Below are 18,204 nucleotides of genomic sequence, written 5' to 3' on the forward strand. Positions count from 1 at the left end.
GGAGGAGGCAGACGAGGACCTGCTGTTTGAGTGAAGCCCCCCCATCTAACCCCTGCAGCCTGACACTCATCATCCTGCTATTTATTCTGTGCCTCTCTGGCTGTGTTTCAGACAAATGATGAGAGTGATTTATTTCATCTTAACTTCCTGTTATGATGAAATAAAATCCTGGTTTGCATCAAATTAAGCAGCGAGTTTTTACTCATTGGCGCTAAATCTAAAGTCAACAACTTTTCCCTCACAACTGACAGTTCTCTGGTCTCTCCAAGCCCTCAGGTTAAAAGTCTGGCTGTCGTTCCTGACAGTACTCTTTCTTTTCAACTGCAATTCTCTCCTGGTTGCACTGCCTCAAACATATATCCGTAACCTTCAGCTGGTTCAAAACTCTGCAGCTTGCATCATTAGGAAAACGGCCGCGTTTCACCACATCACTCCAAGTTTACAACAACTTCACTGGCTTCCTGTTGCATTCAGAATTCAGTCTAAAATCTGTTGTTCACATTCAAGGCAGTTCACAACCTTGCCCCTCCTTTTCTGTCTGATCTTCTGCATGTCACCACCCGTTCCCTTCGCTCTTCCTCTTCCCTCCGCCTCAGTGTGTCTCAGCACCCTGGGGAAAGAGCCTTCTCTTACCCAACATCATCTGGACTTTCCTAATCTGTTTAATTACTCAGTGACATTAATTTGTATAAACTTCTCAGAAAATAAACACAAATACGGCATTCAGTAAATAGACAATTAGATGTTTTCTACCTGATTTAGTATCATGTTTAATAAGGTGTAAGTAAATATCTGTTTGTCTTTGGGTGGATAGGAAGTTCATGTTGGTCTGTGGAAGGTGTGTGTGAAGCCGAGCACTGGACCGCAGGTGTGTGGAACGTATGAAAGCACCCTGAATGTCTCACCGCCTCATTCCACCCGGGCCTTGACCGTCATCAGCTGCATGCTGGGTGTTCTCAGCCTCGTCGTCCTGTTCTTTGGTTCCGACTTCACCACATATGTCCAGAACGACACCAAACCCAAATTGATAAGGGCAGCTGGAGGGGGCCTGCTGGCGGCCGGGATGCTGGTGATCATCCCGGTCATCAGGGAGATAAGTGGTGGAGTGGGATTGACAAAGGGAGCGAGCATCTACATCGGCATCCTAGCTGGTTTGATGCTGATTGTGACTGGAGGTGTGCTCAGCTACTTAGCCAGATCCAGCAGCTCTGGAGGAATTACCAATTGCTTCGGCAACAGAGCTTAAACTAAAAAAAAACGAAATTTTGAGTTTTTATGGAAGGGACTGGTGTCCAATAGACGGGCAGACGATTTGGTAAAAACTGGGAAGATGACATGAAATGATAATTTCTGTACTTTTATCAAGTACATGTTTTCTGTAACACATCTTTTATTTTTCTTTGGCAAAATTCCTAGTATTTTTCTTAAAATCTCTGTTAAAATCAAACTTCATGAAGATCCTGAGTATAAAAATAATTTTAAAAAACATAAATGTCTGAATGCAGGAAAATTAGATTTCAATGACCTATTGATGTATTTTTTAAATTTGCTTATTAAATCCATTTTATGTTTTTTAATGCTTTCTCAATTCCAGTTTATAAACCAGTCAACATAATTACTAACCAGATTTGCTTTAATTTCATGATGTTTCTCATTTTTCTGCTTTACTTTCTATTGATAAAACATTTACTGTAACTATTTCTGTTTTTGTACAATAATCACAACAGATCATCATATTTGGTCAGATTCAGATGTGATTGGAAAATTAAATTAGATCAAAAAATGAAAAAGCTTTTTTTTTCTACAAACAAAAAATGTAAGCAACTTTCAGAAAACTTTACTTCGGCTGTTTGATTCTTCATCTTTGACTCATATACAAAATATTGCTTTACAAAATGATGCCCTTGCTTCAAATAAAGTGCTACTGTCTGACTTCTTTACCTCTGAGTTTTTCTTCCTTTTGTTAAACTTTCAGATCTGCACATTACAATTTAAATAAAAAATATCCTAAAATCTTCACAAACTTCATATCCAGCATTTTGGTTTCACCAGATTTTAGACAAAACCAAAACTTTGCACTTAAAGTTCACCAAACTTGATTGCATGAAGCTTTTCTGGATAATCTGAAGATTTATTGGATGGATGTTGAGTCGTGGTTTTAGTGACGCAGCTGAAGGAGAAAATGCAAATGATTTATGTTTATTAATAGTTCTTGGAAGAAGTATCCAAAGTTGTTCTGCTTTATAAATAGTCTCTGATCAATATAAACTAGAATAATCCATTACTGTTTAAATCTTCCTCTGAATTTCCCCTGCAGAACAGCGACCCCTGCTGACTCCTTTTTGTACATATTCACTCTACCAGAATGTTGCATCTGTTTTTTTCATGAGTTTTTGGGATAAAATAAATATAATCTCCTTTATTTTGACAAAAATGAAACATAACTTTCCTCTTTATTTCTAATAACTTGACATTAATATAAAGAATAGAAATGGACATTAGTTCACACTAAAGCGGTTTAATTTGATGAACTGTATGAAAGTGATAAATTGAACGTTTTCTCCACCATAATAATGTAACTGATTACCTTGTAACAGCAGGACTGGATTATTAACACTCTACAGCTTTAAGCTGATCCATTGGCGACATAATTGGCCTTTTTCCTCTGCATGTTTTTAGGGAGGCAGATTATATTTAGATCCCAGGAACAAAATCGTTAAGATGCAGCTTAGAAAATATGTTTATTTTTCATGTAAACAAGCTGAGATGAAAGTGTTTTTAACTCTTTAGGGTCTTTGTCTTTATTCTGTTTTTTGTTTTTTCCCCTTTTGCCTTTTTGGAGTTTCATCAATGTGTTAAGGAAAGATGCAAACTCTTAATAAAAACTAATAAAGGAAACAACATACACATACTGTCACCTCTGGTTCAGTGTCAGTACATGCTAGCTGCCACCAGGTGGCACTGTTGCTGCGGCTGCACAAAACTTTCTTGTAAGCAGAAAAAATGAGATTTCACGGAGATATTTTCATGCAGTTGCCTGACATAAATTAAGTTAGAAATTGATCCCAAAGGGAAATTAAATGTTGTAACTCATTAATTCAGATTCTTAAAAGAGTTAGTGGTGACTGTTGGCAGGAAAGAGCTCCTGCAGCAGTCTGTATTACAGCGACTCTGAAGAAGCCTCTGACTGAAGACACTTTTTTCCTGAAAGTCTTATGAAGAGGTCGGTCAGGGTTGCCATAACTTTATTTGTTTTTACAAAAAAAACTGTCTTTTTTTCATCATATCTAGAAGTTCAACAAGAACCTAGATGAGAATTTTGTTTCATTATTTCATCCATTTTATGTTTCTGTAATTTCTTTCATGATTTCTGTTCATAAATCTGCCAATCAGATATGTTTGTGATTTTGCTTTGCTTTGATTGATAAAACATTGATAAAACATTGATAAAACATTTACTGAGTTGTTCAATTTCTTATTTAGTACACTGGCTAATATAAATTATTAAAGCTTTGTCAGATCCTGATGTGTTTGAAAAGAGAATCAAACATGTAAAACCACAAAAGACAAGTTTAGTTTTAGAGAATTAAATTCTAAAAATCTGAATAGTGTGGATGTATTTAATTTTTAATAATAATTGCTGCTATGGACCAGGTGTGGGCAACATAAAACCTTTCCCCCAGACATTTGCTAAAGGTGTTAAAAGTTACATCCTGTGACTTTTAGCTTAAATAACCACAAGCTGTTCATTTGCTGGAAACATGAAACCAGAGATGATGTGCCAATGCACAGACCGGTTTGAACATCCTTTGTGAAGCTACGACCACATGAACATAACCACATAAAGCTCCATTTCACAGAGTCTCCACTATCACTGCATGAACAGGCTGATTTTTGGCAGCTACTGACACGTAGCGCTGCCATGCGCTTTGAGACTGAGGGCTATCAGCAGGAGATTGTTGTCAGAAAGGGAAACTGTAAGTCATCGTACTGCAAATGTGCGGGGTTGAGGTGGGGGGGTTCGATGATGGCCCATCAATGAATACTCAGTCCACACTGAGGATGTGACTCCCCAGTGTTGAAGCACTGAGGAGGGACAGTATTGTCCAAGTGTGCCGTTTGGAGACTCCAGATGGCACACTTGGACAATCACCTGTACATCCTCATAAATAAATGTCCAAAATGACATTTATTTTTTGTGCTATTTTTGATTATTAATGAAATCCATGAGCAGAATACTCTATTCAACAGATTTATTGTATTTTCCAGTCCGTACCTTCAACACTCAATTTGTATTTACAAGAAATAAAAATAAAATAAATTCAAGCAAAATTCAAGTTTTTGTGTGTTTCAAACATAATAGCTACAAACCACTTACAGTTAGAGTATTTTTGACTACAAAAATGGAAAATTTAGCTTGTCTTCTTCATAAAGAGACCAAGCTGTTGCATGTACTCCAAATTGTTCAAGAACAGCAGCTGATTTAATTTGGGTATGCCTTTTCAGCCGTGTTTGGTGATTTTGGTCCCATGAGTTAAGGGGTTAAATTAAGGCAATGATATTATATAGGAAGGTTCTCAGTCAACCTGGTCAGATTTATCCAAAACGAGTTAAAATTAATAGAACAGGATCCATTGTGATAATAAAACCCAATCTTCATTTTCAGTGTTGTAGAAAAACTCCAATGTGCCTTTTTTAAAAAGAAGCTCTTTGCCCAAGATAAAATCAAGATATTTATAATTATTATTATTTGTGCACCGAGAGCAGAGGGAAGGAAAAGAGGGATCTCTGATAGATTGAGAGAAAACCATCACTTTTGTCTTATCCATGCTCAAAACCAGCTTTAGAGTATTTAGATGAGTTTGAGTGTTATTTATTGAAGACAAAATCAAATATTTCCACTAAACATTTGCTAAAGGTGTCAAAAGTTACATCGTGTGACCTTTGGCTTAAATAACCACAATTTTTCATTTGCTGGAAGCATAAAACCACAGATGATGTGCAAAAATCAAGCAGAACTTCTGTGGTGAAGCAACAACCACGTCTACAGAACCATTTCATTTTCCACTTGGCTTAAAGTCACAACAAACAGAAGAACCTGCAGAACGACAGAAAGGTAAGACATTTATTTTTATCTTTTTCTTTTTAAAGTTAAGAAAAACTGATTAAGCTAAAAAAGAAGAATTGTTGGAGTCTAGTGTATAAGAAATCGATCACTATGTGCACAAAATGAACCTTTTTAGACCAAAATTTAGCTTTTCTTTTGTCATTTATACATTTTTATTTATACATATTCATTGTTTTTCGGCAGGCAGCAATTACAGACACATCAGGAGACAAAACTAATTATTTTCCATTCAGTTTAGTTCTTTTGCACCAATTCACAATATATTATCTCAAGTCAATTTATTAAAAAAACAAAGAAAAATGTAATTTTCTAAAGTCATTTTTAAAGAAAACCTTATATTACAGCATGTTAGATACTACAATATTTCTAAAAGAAAAAGAAAAAAAGAGGATAATTTCTGCCTTATTTTTATCCAGGGACCAACCTAAAGCTTTGTGCATTCTGATAATAATTATGTATTTGGAACAAATAGAGCAAAACGAGCTGCTCTGTTTTTGGTTAGATGTTTTTCTGAAGCGTTGGACCGAACCATGGAGGAAAACTGCAACAAATATGATGGTTTTAGTTTTCACCAGAACTCCTGCTGCAGCGTTCTGGATCAGATGAAGGATTTTAACTGTATTTTATGGACTTTCTGTCACTAAACAAGTTCCAGCCTTGAAGTAACAAATGCATGGACTGTTTTCTACGTCTCTCCTGGACTGGATATCTTTAATTTTAACCCAGAAATTAGAAAATCAAAGAAACCAGTTTAATATGAGATTTAAACAAGTCCTGCAGGTCAAAAATAACTCAGAGGTTCTTTACTTTGTTACCAGATGCAGGAATGCAAACAGACATTTTGAGCCTCATGGCACAAAGAAATCAAGCAGCTGTCATCACATCTCTGATCTAAAGTCTCTTTTCTCTGCCACGTCGCTCCAACCTGTTGTGGTTTGGTTTTATCCCAGGTAGAGAGGTTTTCCTTTATACGCTCTGATATGGTGAGCGCTGCAGCTGTGGTCAACTCTCCTCTGATGTTTGCAGCAACACTCAGCAATAGAGAATGTCAAGGTTCTGGTTCTGATGGACTCAAATACATCCAAAAACACAAAATCTTACCAACTAATTTTAGTTTAGTTCATGGTGCAAATATCTCAGTATAACAAATAAAACAAAACTAACTTACAAGAAACTTTACAGCAACAAATATGAGCTTGTCAGTCAATAATTTCCTAATATTGATGAAAAAGTTCTGGTTCCATCTGCAGATTAATTCACTGATAACAAGGAGAAATGTCTTGTTATAGGTGAAGTAATAAGAGCCTGATTTGATAATAGAAAATGAATCGAGGCGGACCGGAACCGAACCGGTTAGTTATTGTAAANCTTAAAGTTTTATCAGCATTTTGTGGTGCTGTCCTGATAATGATAAGATTGATTTGTTATTTTTTAAATGACTATATAATTGTGGCGGCACAGAAATCTAACCCCTGCTGCTGAAAAGCTTTTCTATTTATACTATTTCTGTTTATGATGATGTTCACTTTGTAAAATGTCTCAACATCTGCAGAGCCCAGTTTATAAGAGGAAAAATATCAAAAACTCTTGATTATCCATATTTAACTTTTGAGCCTATCAATGTTTTTATTACAGACAAAATAAAAACTAAAGGTGTCAAAAGTTACATCCTGTTACCTTTAGCTTAAATAACCACACAGATGATGTGCAAAAATCAAGCAGAACTTCTGTGGTGAAGCAACAACCACATCTACAGAACCATTTCAATCTGGACAGACTCAGACAGAGAAAGAAAGCGATTAAAGAAAGTTTAATGACAAATAAACATTAAAGTTCGTTGGTGTTCAGGCCCCAGCCGGGGACGTCGAGCTGGAACTTCGATAAGCTCGATAAACATTCCTGATGCTGCATAGGAATGTAATCCCCCCGGGGCCGGTACTGGTGGCGGCGGTTGAAGAAGGATGTGGCCTGAGAGCCGGGAGCAGAAGGTGGAGATGGGCGGAGGTGGGTTGATCACAGCTGGTAAGCGGAGGAGGCCTTGGCCAGGAGGTCCTTTTCAACTGGAGCTCGAACAATGATTGGCCGAAGCGAGGCTTGATCCAACGCTGATAGGTCCAGGGTGAAGAGAGGGAGGCGCTGATTGATGAGGCAGGTGAAGTTAAAGAGTCTTCCAAATTGAATTTGCGCCAAAGCTTCATTTCAGTTGCCACTTTGCTTAAAGTTACAACAAACAGAAGAGCCTGCAGAACGTCAGAAAGGTAAGCAATTTTTTATCTTTTTATTTGTAAAGTTAAGAAAAACTGATGTAGCTAAAATAGAAGAACTGTTGAGTCTAATGTATAAGAAATCAATCACTATGTGCACAAAATGAACCTTTTGAGACCAAAATTTAGCTTTTCTTTTGTCATTTATAAATTTTTTTATTATACGGATGTTGTGTAACGGTTTTTCAGCAGGCAGCAATTACAGACACATCAGGAAACAAAACTAATTATTTTCCATTCAGTTTAGTTCTTTTGCACCAATTCATAATACATTATCTCAAGGCAATTTACAAAACAAAAATGAAGAAAAATGTAATTTTCTAAAGTAATTTTTAAAAGAAAACCTTATATTACAGCATGTTAGATACTACACTATTTCTAAAAGAAAAAGAAAAAAAGAGGATAATTTCTGCCTTATTTTTATCCAGGGACCAACCTAAAGCTTTGTGCATTCTGATAATAATTATGTATTTGGAACAAATAGAGCAAAACGAGCTGCTCTGTTTTTGGTTAGATGTTTTTCTGAAGCGTTGGACCGAACCATGGAGCAAAAATATGATGGTTTTAGTTTTCACCAGAACTCCTGCTGCAGCGTTCTGGATCAGATGAAGGATTTTAACTGTATTTTATGGACTTTCTGTCACTAAACAAGTTCCAGCCTTGAAGTAACAAATGCATGGACTGTTTTCTATGTCTCTCCTGGACTGGATATCTTTAATTTTAGCAATAACCCAGAAAGAAGGAAATCAAAGAAACCAGTTTAATATTAGATTTAAATAAGTCCTGCAGGTCAAAAATAACTCAGGTTCTTTACTTTGTTACCAGATGCAGGAATGCAAACAGACATTTTGAGCCTCATGGCAGAAAGAAATCAAGCAGCTGTCATCACATCTCTGATCTAAAGTCTCGTTTCTCTGCCACGTCGCTCCAACCGTTTGATGTGCGGTTTGGTTTTACCACAGGTAGAGAGGTTTTCCATTAAACACTGCTATGGTGAGCGCTGCAGCTGTGGTCAACTCTGCTCTGATGTTTGCAGCAACACTCAGCAATAGAGATTGAACCGGATTTTTACTGGACAGTGAAAGACTCATCGTGTGGCAATTTTTAAGTTGTTCTTGCCCAATGTAAAATGTTAGCACATGTAAAATGTAAACCTCAGTTTAGTTGTTTTTTAATTAATATTTTTACTAGGAGGAAAGGGGACATGACAACAGGATCTCTAACTGCTAATGTCACAGTGAGCCACATAGTGCAGCTTCTCTGTGACGCCGACAAAAAGGAAAAGAGACGAGAACAAAAGAGAAACCGAGTGTACGGATGGAAAAAGGCTTACAATTCACTTCCTATGAGGATATACATTTTTTTCATAAGTGAACAGGACAAAATATGTAAAAACCAAGTAAAAAGATAAAATAAAAATAAGGTGGAAAAACAAGGAAAAAATGTGCGAGGGGAGGCAGAGTGGGTGGCATCACTCAATCTGGGATCAGAGACTGAAGAGAGTGAAAGAATGTCGTGAAAGGCGCCATAGATTATAGAGTTTAGTGGAGTTGCCTTTCACTGAATATCTAATCCTAATCCTGAATATCTAATCTCCAATTGTAGAGGATTAGATTTTAGAAGGGACATGGTGTCATTGAACCACTGACCGCTAGAGGGCGCTTTAGTTAATATCCGATGAAAAGGAGATGCCATTATGCCAATAAGGAAGTAAATGCTAAAATATCCAATTAATTAGAGGTGAACTGTTTGTAGTCAACTGGGAGCCCAAATATGGGTTTGATAAATGATCTTATTCCACCAGTTCTTTAGACCCAGTTCAAGTTCCCAAGCTGCCTTAACTTTGGTTGAGGAGTCAAAAGACAGAATTTAGAGATGTATGAGTTTTGAAGAGGATCAGCTCAGAAACATCTCCCACTACAGGTTCGGTGGTTTGGAAGGAAAACTGGGAAACAAACCTTTGGCACAGAGTCTAATTTAAAGGTATAGATGAGAAGAAGGGAGATTAAACTCTAATGAAAGGTCTGCAGCTGCTAAAATACCTTCTTTGTAAAAACCATTAAAACATGTCAGCCCTTATTACCCCATGATGAAAAGGTTGGATCTGTGAGCGCCGGCTGAAACAGATCATTCTTCAATAAAGGAGATTTTATAAAGATTTCAATTTGAAGTGTCCTAAATTTTTAATGCAGATCAAACTACTAGATAATTTGTGAAGTCAGAGGGGTTGATGTATTGGGGGAAGTGAGAAGAGCATTTAGAGAGAATGAGGAACACGACTGGGCCTCTAACTGAGATCCACTGATCTAAACCAAATTAAATCTTGTGGATGTGTGCTGCCCAGTAACACAGTAGGAAGTTTGGAAATGACTGAATCCGCCACTGAATTTACATCTATGAAGTTTGGATTGTAGATTCTGGGTTTGTAGTTGTTTTTTTATGTCGGCTGCTGAATGTTGAACATGATGTGGTTTTCAGTGTGCAGGAGCTCTGGCGCCCTCTAGTGTCTATAGGTGCACATCGCTGCCAGAGGCCCAATCCTGCATAGAGGATGGAATATATAACAGAAAATTATTTAATCCAGTTTTTTAATTTGTCTTTTTTACAGAATGGCATCAAAAACAATTCAGATAGTTTGTGTGGTTCTCAGCGCCATCGGGCTGATTGGGGTCATCATCTGCTGCTCCCTGCCTGAATGGTCTGTGGTCCATCATGATATAGAGGTAACAATATAATCAAAAGGCATTTATGGTTGACATTAGCATGATAGTTATGATTAGTTAACTTTTATGCTTCTTTATCAACAACTATTTTGTGTTACTGTATAATTTAACCAGAATGTCTTTATAACAACTGTTATAAAAATGCTGTAGAAATTAAATATAATATTGACTTTGCAGTTTTACGCCTCATCAGAAACGTACAGATTCCTGACATCATCTGTTCTTTTCTAAACTGTTTAAAGACTCAGTGATATTAATTTATATAAAATTCAGGTTTGGATGGGAGTTTAAAAAGATTCTTAAAAAAACAACAAAACACAATTTTGACATTCAGTAAAAAGAAATTAATTAGATTTTTCTATGAGATTTAATATCATACAGCATGTTTAATAAATTGTATGTAAATATCTGTTTCTCTGTGTTTGGGTGGATAGGAAGTTCATGTAGGTCTGTGGAAGGCGTGTGGAAAGCACAGTACTGGACCGCAGGAGTGCCTACCGTATGATGACTCCCGGTTACCCTCTGAAGTGAAGGCCTTCAGGGCCTTGACCATCATCAGCTGCATCCTCTGTGGTCTCAGCCTCCTCCTCCTGATCTTTGGTTCTGACTTCACCCCATGTGTTCAGAATGAAAACACCAAACCCAAAATGATCCTGGCGGCCGGAGTGGGCCTGCTGCTGACCGGCCTGCTGGTGATCATCCCGGTCAGCTGGGTGACACATGATATGAGAAATGCACCACAGGGAGTGATGCTGGGAGCGAGCATCTATATCGGCTTTGTAGCTGGTTTGATGTTGATGCTGACTGGAGGTCTGCTCTGCTACTTAAGCAGATCCAGCAGCTCTGGAGGAACCGCCAGCTTCTTCAGCAACAGAGTTTAAGCTAAAACATACAGAATGTAGAGGCTTGATGGAAGGAACTGGTGACCAACAGACGGGCAGACAAGGGATAAATTTAGGTAAAAACTGGGAAGATGATGTGAAATTATCATTTCTATACTTTTAACATTTGGTGTTTGACTTTTAACATAATTTTCCTGAATGCTGGAAAATTTGATTTCAGTGAACTTTTGATTCATTTTTTTGTTTGCATATTAAAACTGTTTTATGTTTATTTTCTTCATGCTTTCTTAATTCCAGTTTAAAAACCAGTCAACATAATTACTAACCAGATTTGCTTCAATTTCATGATGTTTCTCAGTTTTCAGCTTTACTTCCTATTGATAAATCATTTACTGTAACTGTTTCTGTTTTTGTACAATAATCACAACAGATCATTATCTTTGATCAGATGTGATTGGAAAATAAATAAAATGTATCAAAAAATTCAATTTCATAGAATATGATTAGTTTTACAAAAATATATAAAAAATTAAAGCAACTTAAGAGAAAACTTGATTCTTCATCTCAAATGCAAAAGAATATTGTTTTACAAAATTATGTGTTGTAATAAAGAGTTACCGTCTGACTTTATTGTATCATATATTTCAGCTTTTGTTTCTGTATTTTTCATTTTAACAATAAATGAAAAGTTTTTGCAGATTTTTCATGACTACATATTTTTATGAGTTTTTCTTAAACTTTAATATTGACACATCTCAGTTTAAATAAAAAATATCCTAAAATCTTCACAAACTGTTAATTCATTTCCAGCATTTTGGTCCTTTGGCTCAGATGTGCAATGATACTAACTGCATTTCCTTTACAAATGTGCGGGTTTTTTTGTTTTTATCTAAATTATTTTCTTTTATAATCTGCATTAAATTTATCCTTATCATTGAATAAGAATTTTATTTAAATAAAAGTAAAACAAGCAGTTTAATTTAGAGGTTTTATTTTGTGTTATTGAAAATAAGATATACAAAACATCAGGTTGTTAATCAGTCATTAACAGCTATAATACCAACAAAGTTTAAGTCATAACTTAATAGTTCTTGGAAGAAGTAACCAATGTTTTTTTTTATGAACATGATATTTACCAATGACCAGCAACAGTTGTATAAAATGTGTTATGTCTCGGTTCATGTCTTTATTATTAAAAAAACTATAAAGTCTCTCATCAAAGGTAATTATTTACCCTACAAGTTTACCTGCAGGGAAAAATATTGAATTGGTCCTGCTTTTTATAGTTGTTTAATTATTTAGCCATAAACATATATTAAATAGTCTCTGGTCAATATACTACAACTACAGTCGTCATGGCCAAAAGTTTTGAGAATGATTCAAATGTTAATATTTACAAAGTCTACTGCTTCAGTTTTTATAATGGCAGTTTGCATATAGTCCAAAATGTTATAAAGAGTGATCAGCTTAACAGCAATTAATTGCAAAGTCAATATTTGCCTAGAAAATGAATTTTATCCCCCAAAACACATTTCAACTTCTTTGCAGCCCTGCTTTAAAAGGACCATCAGAGGAGGACGGCCAGGTGTCACCATCCGGGGGTCAGTCTGGACATTGTAGGGAACTATAAAACCCAATCTTCATTTTCAGAGTTTCTAACAAATTTTCTATGGGTTTTTTAAAAGAAAGCACTTTATCTAAAATAAAACCAAGATATTTATAATTATTGACAAACTCTGTGCACAGCAGTGTAAAGCAACAGAGAGATCGCTGATAGTTTAAGAGAAAACTATTGCTTTTGTCTTATCCACATTCAAAACCAGCTTCAGAGAACGCAGATGAGCTTGAGATTTTTTATTGTTGACAAAATCAAATGTTTCTAAACATTTGCGAAAGGTGTCAAAAGTTACATCCTGTTATTCTTAGCTTAGATGATCAAACTCTTCATTGGCATGAAACAAAACCACAGATGTGCAAAAAACAAATCAGAACTTCTTTTGTGAAGCAACAACCACATCTACAGTGTCAATTCAGAGTCACCACTCTGCGTAAAGTCAACAAACAAGGTAAGCAATTTGCCTTTTTTATTTATTTTTAATGCAAAGGAAAAAAAACTGATTTAAATATTGCTATTTCCTCATGAAAAGGAGAGGAGGAACTTTTCCTTTTCATGAGGAAAAAGAAAAACTCCTTATAGGTCCTGATAAAAAATAACAGAGGTTTTTTTGTCATAGGAATCATCAACACCTGTGCAGGTGGTCAGTGAGACATAAGACTGATATTAGGCTTAGTTATTAAAAATTATACTAACTACAAGCAATGAGAACTGAAAAGATGTCTGCTGATATTATTTACATGCTAAAATAATCTGATAATCATCATAATTTTTAAACATAGAAATGGAAAATAAAACGTAACCTACATCCATTTGATGTCAGCTGGGGAATATTCGCTCCGTAAATTAGCAGGAAATTTTCTCTCTATCTAGAACTAGTGCTTGGTATTTTTATTGAGGTCATGAATGTTCAGTTTCACTTTAGTTTTTGTGCAGAAGGACAGTGAAAGACTCATCATGTGGCTCGTTGAGCAACTTTGATACAGGAAGATTTTAAGTTTTTTTGCAGCTAAATTTGAGTAAAATGTAAACCTAAGTTTATATGTAGTAGTTTTTATGTAGGCTGCTGAATGTTGAACATGTTGTTTTTTTCAGAGTTCAGGTGTTCTGGCGCCCTCTAGTGTCCATCTATGCACATCGCAGCCAGAGGCCCAATCCTGCACAGAGGATGGCAGTGGCTGGATGATTGTTACCAAAGCCGGAGGGAAACCTAAGAATATTTAGCATAAAATGATTTAATCCCTCTTTTGTAATTTTTCTTTTTTTGCAGAATGGCATCAAAAGCAGTTCAGATGGTTTGTGTGGCTCTCGGCGCCATCGGGCTGATTGGGGTCATCACCTGTTGCGCCCTGCCTGAATGGCTTGTCCTGAGAAACTACAGCTATCCTGTTCTGGTGGCTGAAATTAGCATGATAACAACGATTAGTTACTGTTATGTTTTTTACTATCACCTATTATTTTATGTGTTATTGAAGAAGTTATGTAGTACATCTGCTTAAATTGTTATAAAATGCTTTTCATGTGAAACAAACTTTGCAGTTGAAATTGGCCTCTGTCTCTTTAAGAAGCTTCTCCTCCGTCTTCACCATGTCATTGCAACAATGCTTCTCATTATGCTGTTTGCAACCATTTTGGGAGCTTTTGAGCTGTAGTCTCCATAAGCATTTGCTTTGCAGTTCTTTGCAGTTTTTTGTAACCATTTTTGGGGTGGAACAATGAGGTTTACCTCTATTTTAGCCCAATATTGTTAATTAACCTCATCTGAAACTTACAGAGTCCTGACATCATCAACTGGGCTTTCCTAAACTGTTTTAAGACTCAGTTATATTAAATTGTATGAACTTCTAGCTTGGATGAGAGTTTTAAAAAAATCTGCAAAAAATAAACTTGCATATTTCTGACTAGGGCTGAAACGATTCCTTCATTAAATGATGTTTATCATTTAGCACACCATGTTCCAGTCGGGTCATTATTTGCGTTGCGCGTAGCTCTCACTTCCACCCGAGTTGTTGACGAAAACTAAGTGTTAGCAGCATAATGTCCAATTTTCAAGTTCTGCCTGGGAGTATTTTATTGATTCATGATAATGTCCAGGTTTTTGTAGTTTTTGGGAGAACAATAAACATCCTTAAAATGACGGGAGCAATGCCTGGAGTTCGGCAGCCTTTCTCCTCTGGGAGCTGCTGGTTCAGAGCGAACGGCGGGATTATTTATACAGGTGAGCGGATAGACCGAACACAGTGGGCGGCGTTAGGTGCGTAGCTTTACGGACGAACTGGAAAATAAATTCATATCATCCCGGTCGTAACAAACGGGGGGCAAAGCGCATCGTGGCGTTACATAGCTGGTAGGACGAAGGAGTCAAATCCAGTCGCTAACATGAACACAAAGCTATAAATGTCTGGGCAAAGTGAGAGTTCATCTATTAAACTGACTGAAGATGGACCAAAAGCTGGAGTTTAGACATTTTAGATTATTGTATAACTTTTCTTCAGGTTAACTTAGAAAGTGAGCTCTTATTGTTACAAGTTAATTTTCTAAACTACAGACAAGTAACTGTTGGGAAGCTCAACTGTGAGAAATTGGACTGATGTTGGTATGCGATAGTAAAACCGCTGTTATGTTAGATTTACCAATGTTTTATTTTATCTTTTTTTTAATCTGATTACTCAATCAATTGAAAGAATAATCGATAGATAACTCGATTACTAAAATTCTGACATTCTGTAAATAGACAATTATATTTTTCTATCTGATTTAAAGTCATTCGTTGCATGGAACACGTTTAATCCAGTGAATGTAAATATCCGTTTCTGTGCAGGGAAAGCCAGTGGGAAACACAAAAACTGGTACAACTTAGAATATACTGAGCCAGAGGAAATTGCTGGATCCACAGGATCCATTGATATGGGACAAGTAAGCAACCTCGAAGTGGTTGAAAATGTCAAGACCAATACTGACAACAGAGATGAAATATTAGTAGTGAACGAGGATATTTTTTCACTTGCTAACAAACTGAACTTGAGAACTGGAAAAGAAACAATGTATTTGTGGAGGAAAAAGATGAAGGTCAGAAATGCATATCAACGAGGTGGGTGTGCACACTCAAGAAAACACAAGTAGACATAGTACCAAAAGCTAGACTGGTTGCAAGAGGCTTTGAAGAATTTAACATTCAAGAACTTTCTAAGGATTCACCCACTTGTTCCTCTGAAGCTCTAAAGATGGTCATAGCTGTTAAAAGCCAAGATAAATGGAAGCTGAACTCCAAAGCAGCTTTTTTGCAAGGTAAAGATTTAACACGGGATGTGTATCTTCATCCACCTCAAGAGGCAGAGTGAAGGAATCGTATGGAAGTTAAATAAATGTGTCTATGGCTTGGCAGATGCTTCCTTGTTCTGGTACAACAAGGTGAAAGAAACCATGCAGAAGTTGGGAGGAACTGTGTCAAAAGTTGATCCAGCTGTCTTCTACTGGCAAGATGATTTCTGTAAGGTGACAGGAGTCCTTGCATGCCATGTAGATGATTTTGTATGGGGTGGTTCAGACANAATACAGAAACAAACATAAAAATCAAAACATCTACAATAGTGACAATAACATTAATAATAAAATAATAGTCAGTGCAAAGTAATTTTCTCTCAATCTAGAACTAGTGCTTGGTATTTTTATTGAGGTCATGAATGTTCAGTTTCACTTTAGTTTTTGTGCAGAAGGACAGTGAAAAACTCATCATGTGGCTCGTTGAGCAACTTTGATACAGGAAGATTTTAAGTTTATTATGTAGTTTTTTTATGTCGGCTTCTGAATGTTGAGCATGTTGTGGTTTTGAGTGTGCAGGAGCTCTAGCGCCCTCTAGTGTCTATCTGTGCACATCGCTGCCAGAGGCCCAATCCTGCATAGGGGATGCCAAGAAGAAAACCCAAGAATTTATCACAGAAAATGATTTAATCCCAGTTCTTTCTCTTTTTTTGCAGAATGGAATCAACTGCAGTTCAGATGTTATGTGTGGCTCTCGGTGCCATCGGGCTGACTGGGGTCACTATCTGTTCCAGCCTCCCTGAATGGATTGTGAGACGTAATGATACGGTAATCATATGATCAAAAGGCATTTTATGGTTGAAATTAACATAATAGTTATGATTAGTTTGCTTTTATGGATTTTTTTGTCAGCTATGTCTTATTGTATAATTAAAACAATATATCCTTATAACAACCGCTATAAAAATGCTGAACACAGGAAACAAACTTTGCAGTTTTACACCTTAAAATTGGGCCTCTGTCTCTTTAAGAAGCTTCTGCTCTGTCTTCAGCATGTCATCACAACAATGCTTCTCATTATACTGTTTGTCATTGTTTTGGGAGTGTTTGGCTGAGTCCTTCCCTGGTTTTTGTAACCATTTCTGGGGAGGTACAGTCAGGTTTACCTCTATTTTAGCCAAATATTATAAATTAACCTCAACAGAAACTTACAGAGTCCTGACATCAACTGGGCTTTCTTAAATTGTCTCAAGATTCAATGATATTAATTTTAATAACATTTTGGCTTGGATGAGAGTTTTTAAAAATTCTCAAAAAAATAAACACATAATTCTTCAGTAAAAAGCCAATTAGATTTTTATATCTGATTTAATAACATGTTTAATAAAGTGTATGTAAATATCTGTTTCTCTGTCTTTGGATGGACAGGAATATCATTATGGTCTGTGGATGATATGTGTAAAGAACGGAACTGGAGCGCCGGAGTGGATAACGTATAAAAACGCCAAGGTGCCGTTACGCTCTGACTTTCATGTCGCCCAGACCTTAATCACCATCAGCTGCATCCTCAGTGGTCTCAGCCTCCTCATCCTGATCTTTGGTTCCGACTTCACCACATGTGTTCAGAACAAAAACACCAAACCCAAAATGATCCTGGTGGCCGGAGTGGGCCTGCTGCTGGCCGGCCTGCTGGTGATCATCCCGGTCAGCTGGTTTTCAACCAACATGAGAAACGCACCAGAGGGAGTGGTGCTGGGAGTTAGCATCTATATCGGCTGGACAGATGGTCTGCTGATGATCCTGACTGGAGTTCTGATCTGGTACGTCAGCAGACCCAAATAAAGCAGCTCTGGAGGAACCACCAAGTACTACAGCTACAGAGCTTCAGCTACATCCGACAACGTAACGTAGAGGCTTGATGGACGGGACTGGTGTCCAACAGACGGGGAGACAAGGGAGATGATGTGGCAAAAACTGGGAAGACGACGTCAAATTATAATTTCTATACTTTTAACATTTGCATATTTTTATTTTGGCATAATTCCCAGAATTTTTCTTAATATCTCTGTTAAAATTTGACTTGAAGATCCTCAGAAAAATTATTTTGAAATGCATAAATGCAGGAAAATTAAATTTCAACAATCTTTTGATGTATTTTTGTTGTTTGCTTATTAAATCCATTTTATGTTTTTTCATGCTTTCTTGAATCCAGTTTAAAAACCAGTCAACATAATTACCAACCAGATTTGCTTCAATTTCATGATGTTTCTCAGTTTTCTGCTTTATTTTCTATTGATAAAACATTTACTGTAACTATTTCTGTTTTTGTACAATAATCACAACAAATCATCATCTTTGGTCAGATGTGGTT

At 36.5% G+C, this 18,204-nt stretch overlaps 2 protein-coding genes across 3 annotated transcripts in view; both read left to right on the top strand.

Moving 5' to 3' along the window:
• LOC106942756 (claudin-4-like) overlaps nt 1-11,445 on the top strand; it is a 17,419-nt gene extending 5,974 nt beyond the window's left edge. The window contains exon 3 of one of the 2 annotated variants that reach the window (XM_015026090.1): nt 10,550-11,445. In XM_015026090.1, coding sequence (XP_014881576.1) covers nt 10,550-10,996 — 447 coding nt within the window. In that variant the 3' untranslated portion in view covers nt 10,997-11,445. Of the gene's footprint in view, nt 1-814; nt 1,939-10,549 lie in introns of those variants that run through there. The other variant, XM_015026091.1, reaches the window with a different exon arrangement.
• On the top strand, nt 6,972-17,679 carry LOC106942758 (claudin-4-like). Its single transcript, XM_015026094.1, has 3 exons — nt 6,972-7,386; nt 13,843-13,960; nt 17,262-17,679. The coding sequence occupies exons 2-3, from the start codon at nt 13,844-13,846 to the stop codon at nt 17,673-17,675; spliced, it is 531 nt and encodes a 176-aa protein (XP_014881580.1). The 5' UTR covers nt 6,972-7,386; nt 13,843; the 3' UTR covers nt 17,676-17,679.
• The last annotated feature ends 525 nt before the right edge of the window (nt 17,680-18,204 follow it).

The sequence above is a fragment of the Poecilia latipinna genome, unplaced genomic scaffold (assembly GCF_001443285.1).
Source record: "Poecilia latipinna isolate Pla-1442-1.1 unplaced genomic scaffold, P_latipinna-1.0 Scaffold4524, whole genome shotgun sequence".
Lineage (NCBI taxonomy): Eukaryota > Metazoa > Chordata > Actinopteri > Cyprinodontiformes > Poeciliidae > Poecilia > Poecilia latipinna.

Coding starts and splice junctions, on each gene's coding strand:
- LOC106942758 (XM_015026094.1), top strand. CDS start 13,844: ATGGCATCAAAAGCAGTTCAGATGGTTTGTGTGGCTCTCGGCGCCATC. Junction 13,961..17,261: donor TGAGAAACTACAGCTATCCT/GTTCTGGTGGCT, acceptor TTGGATGGACAG/GAATATCATTATGGTCTGTG.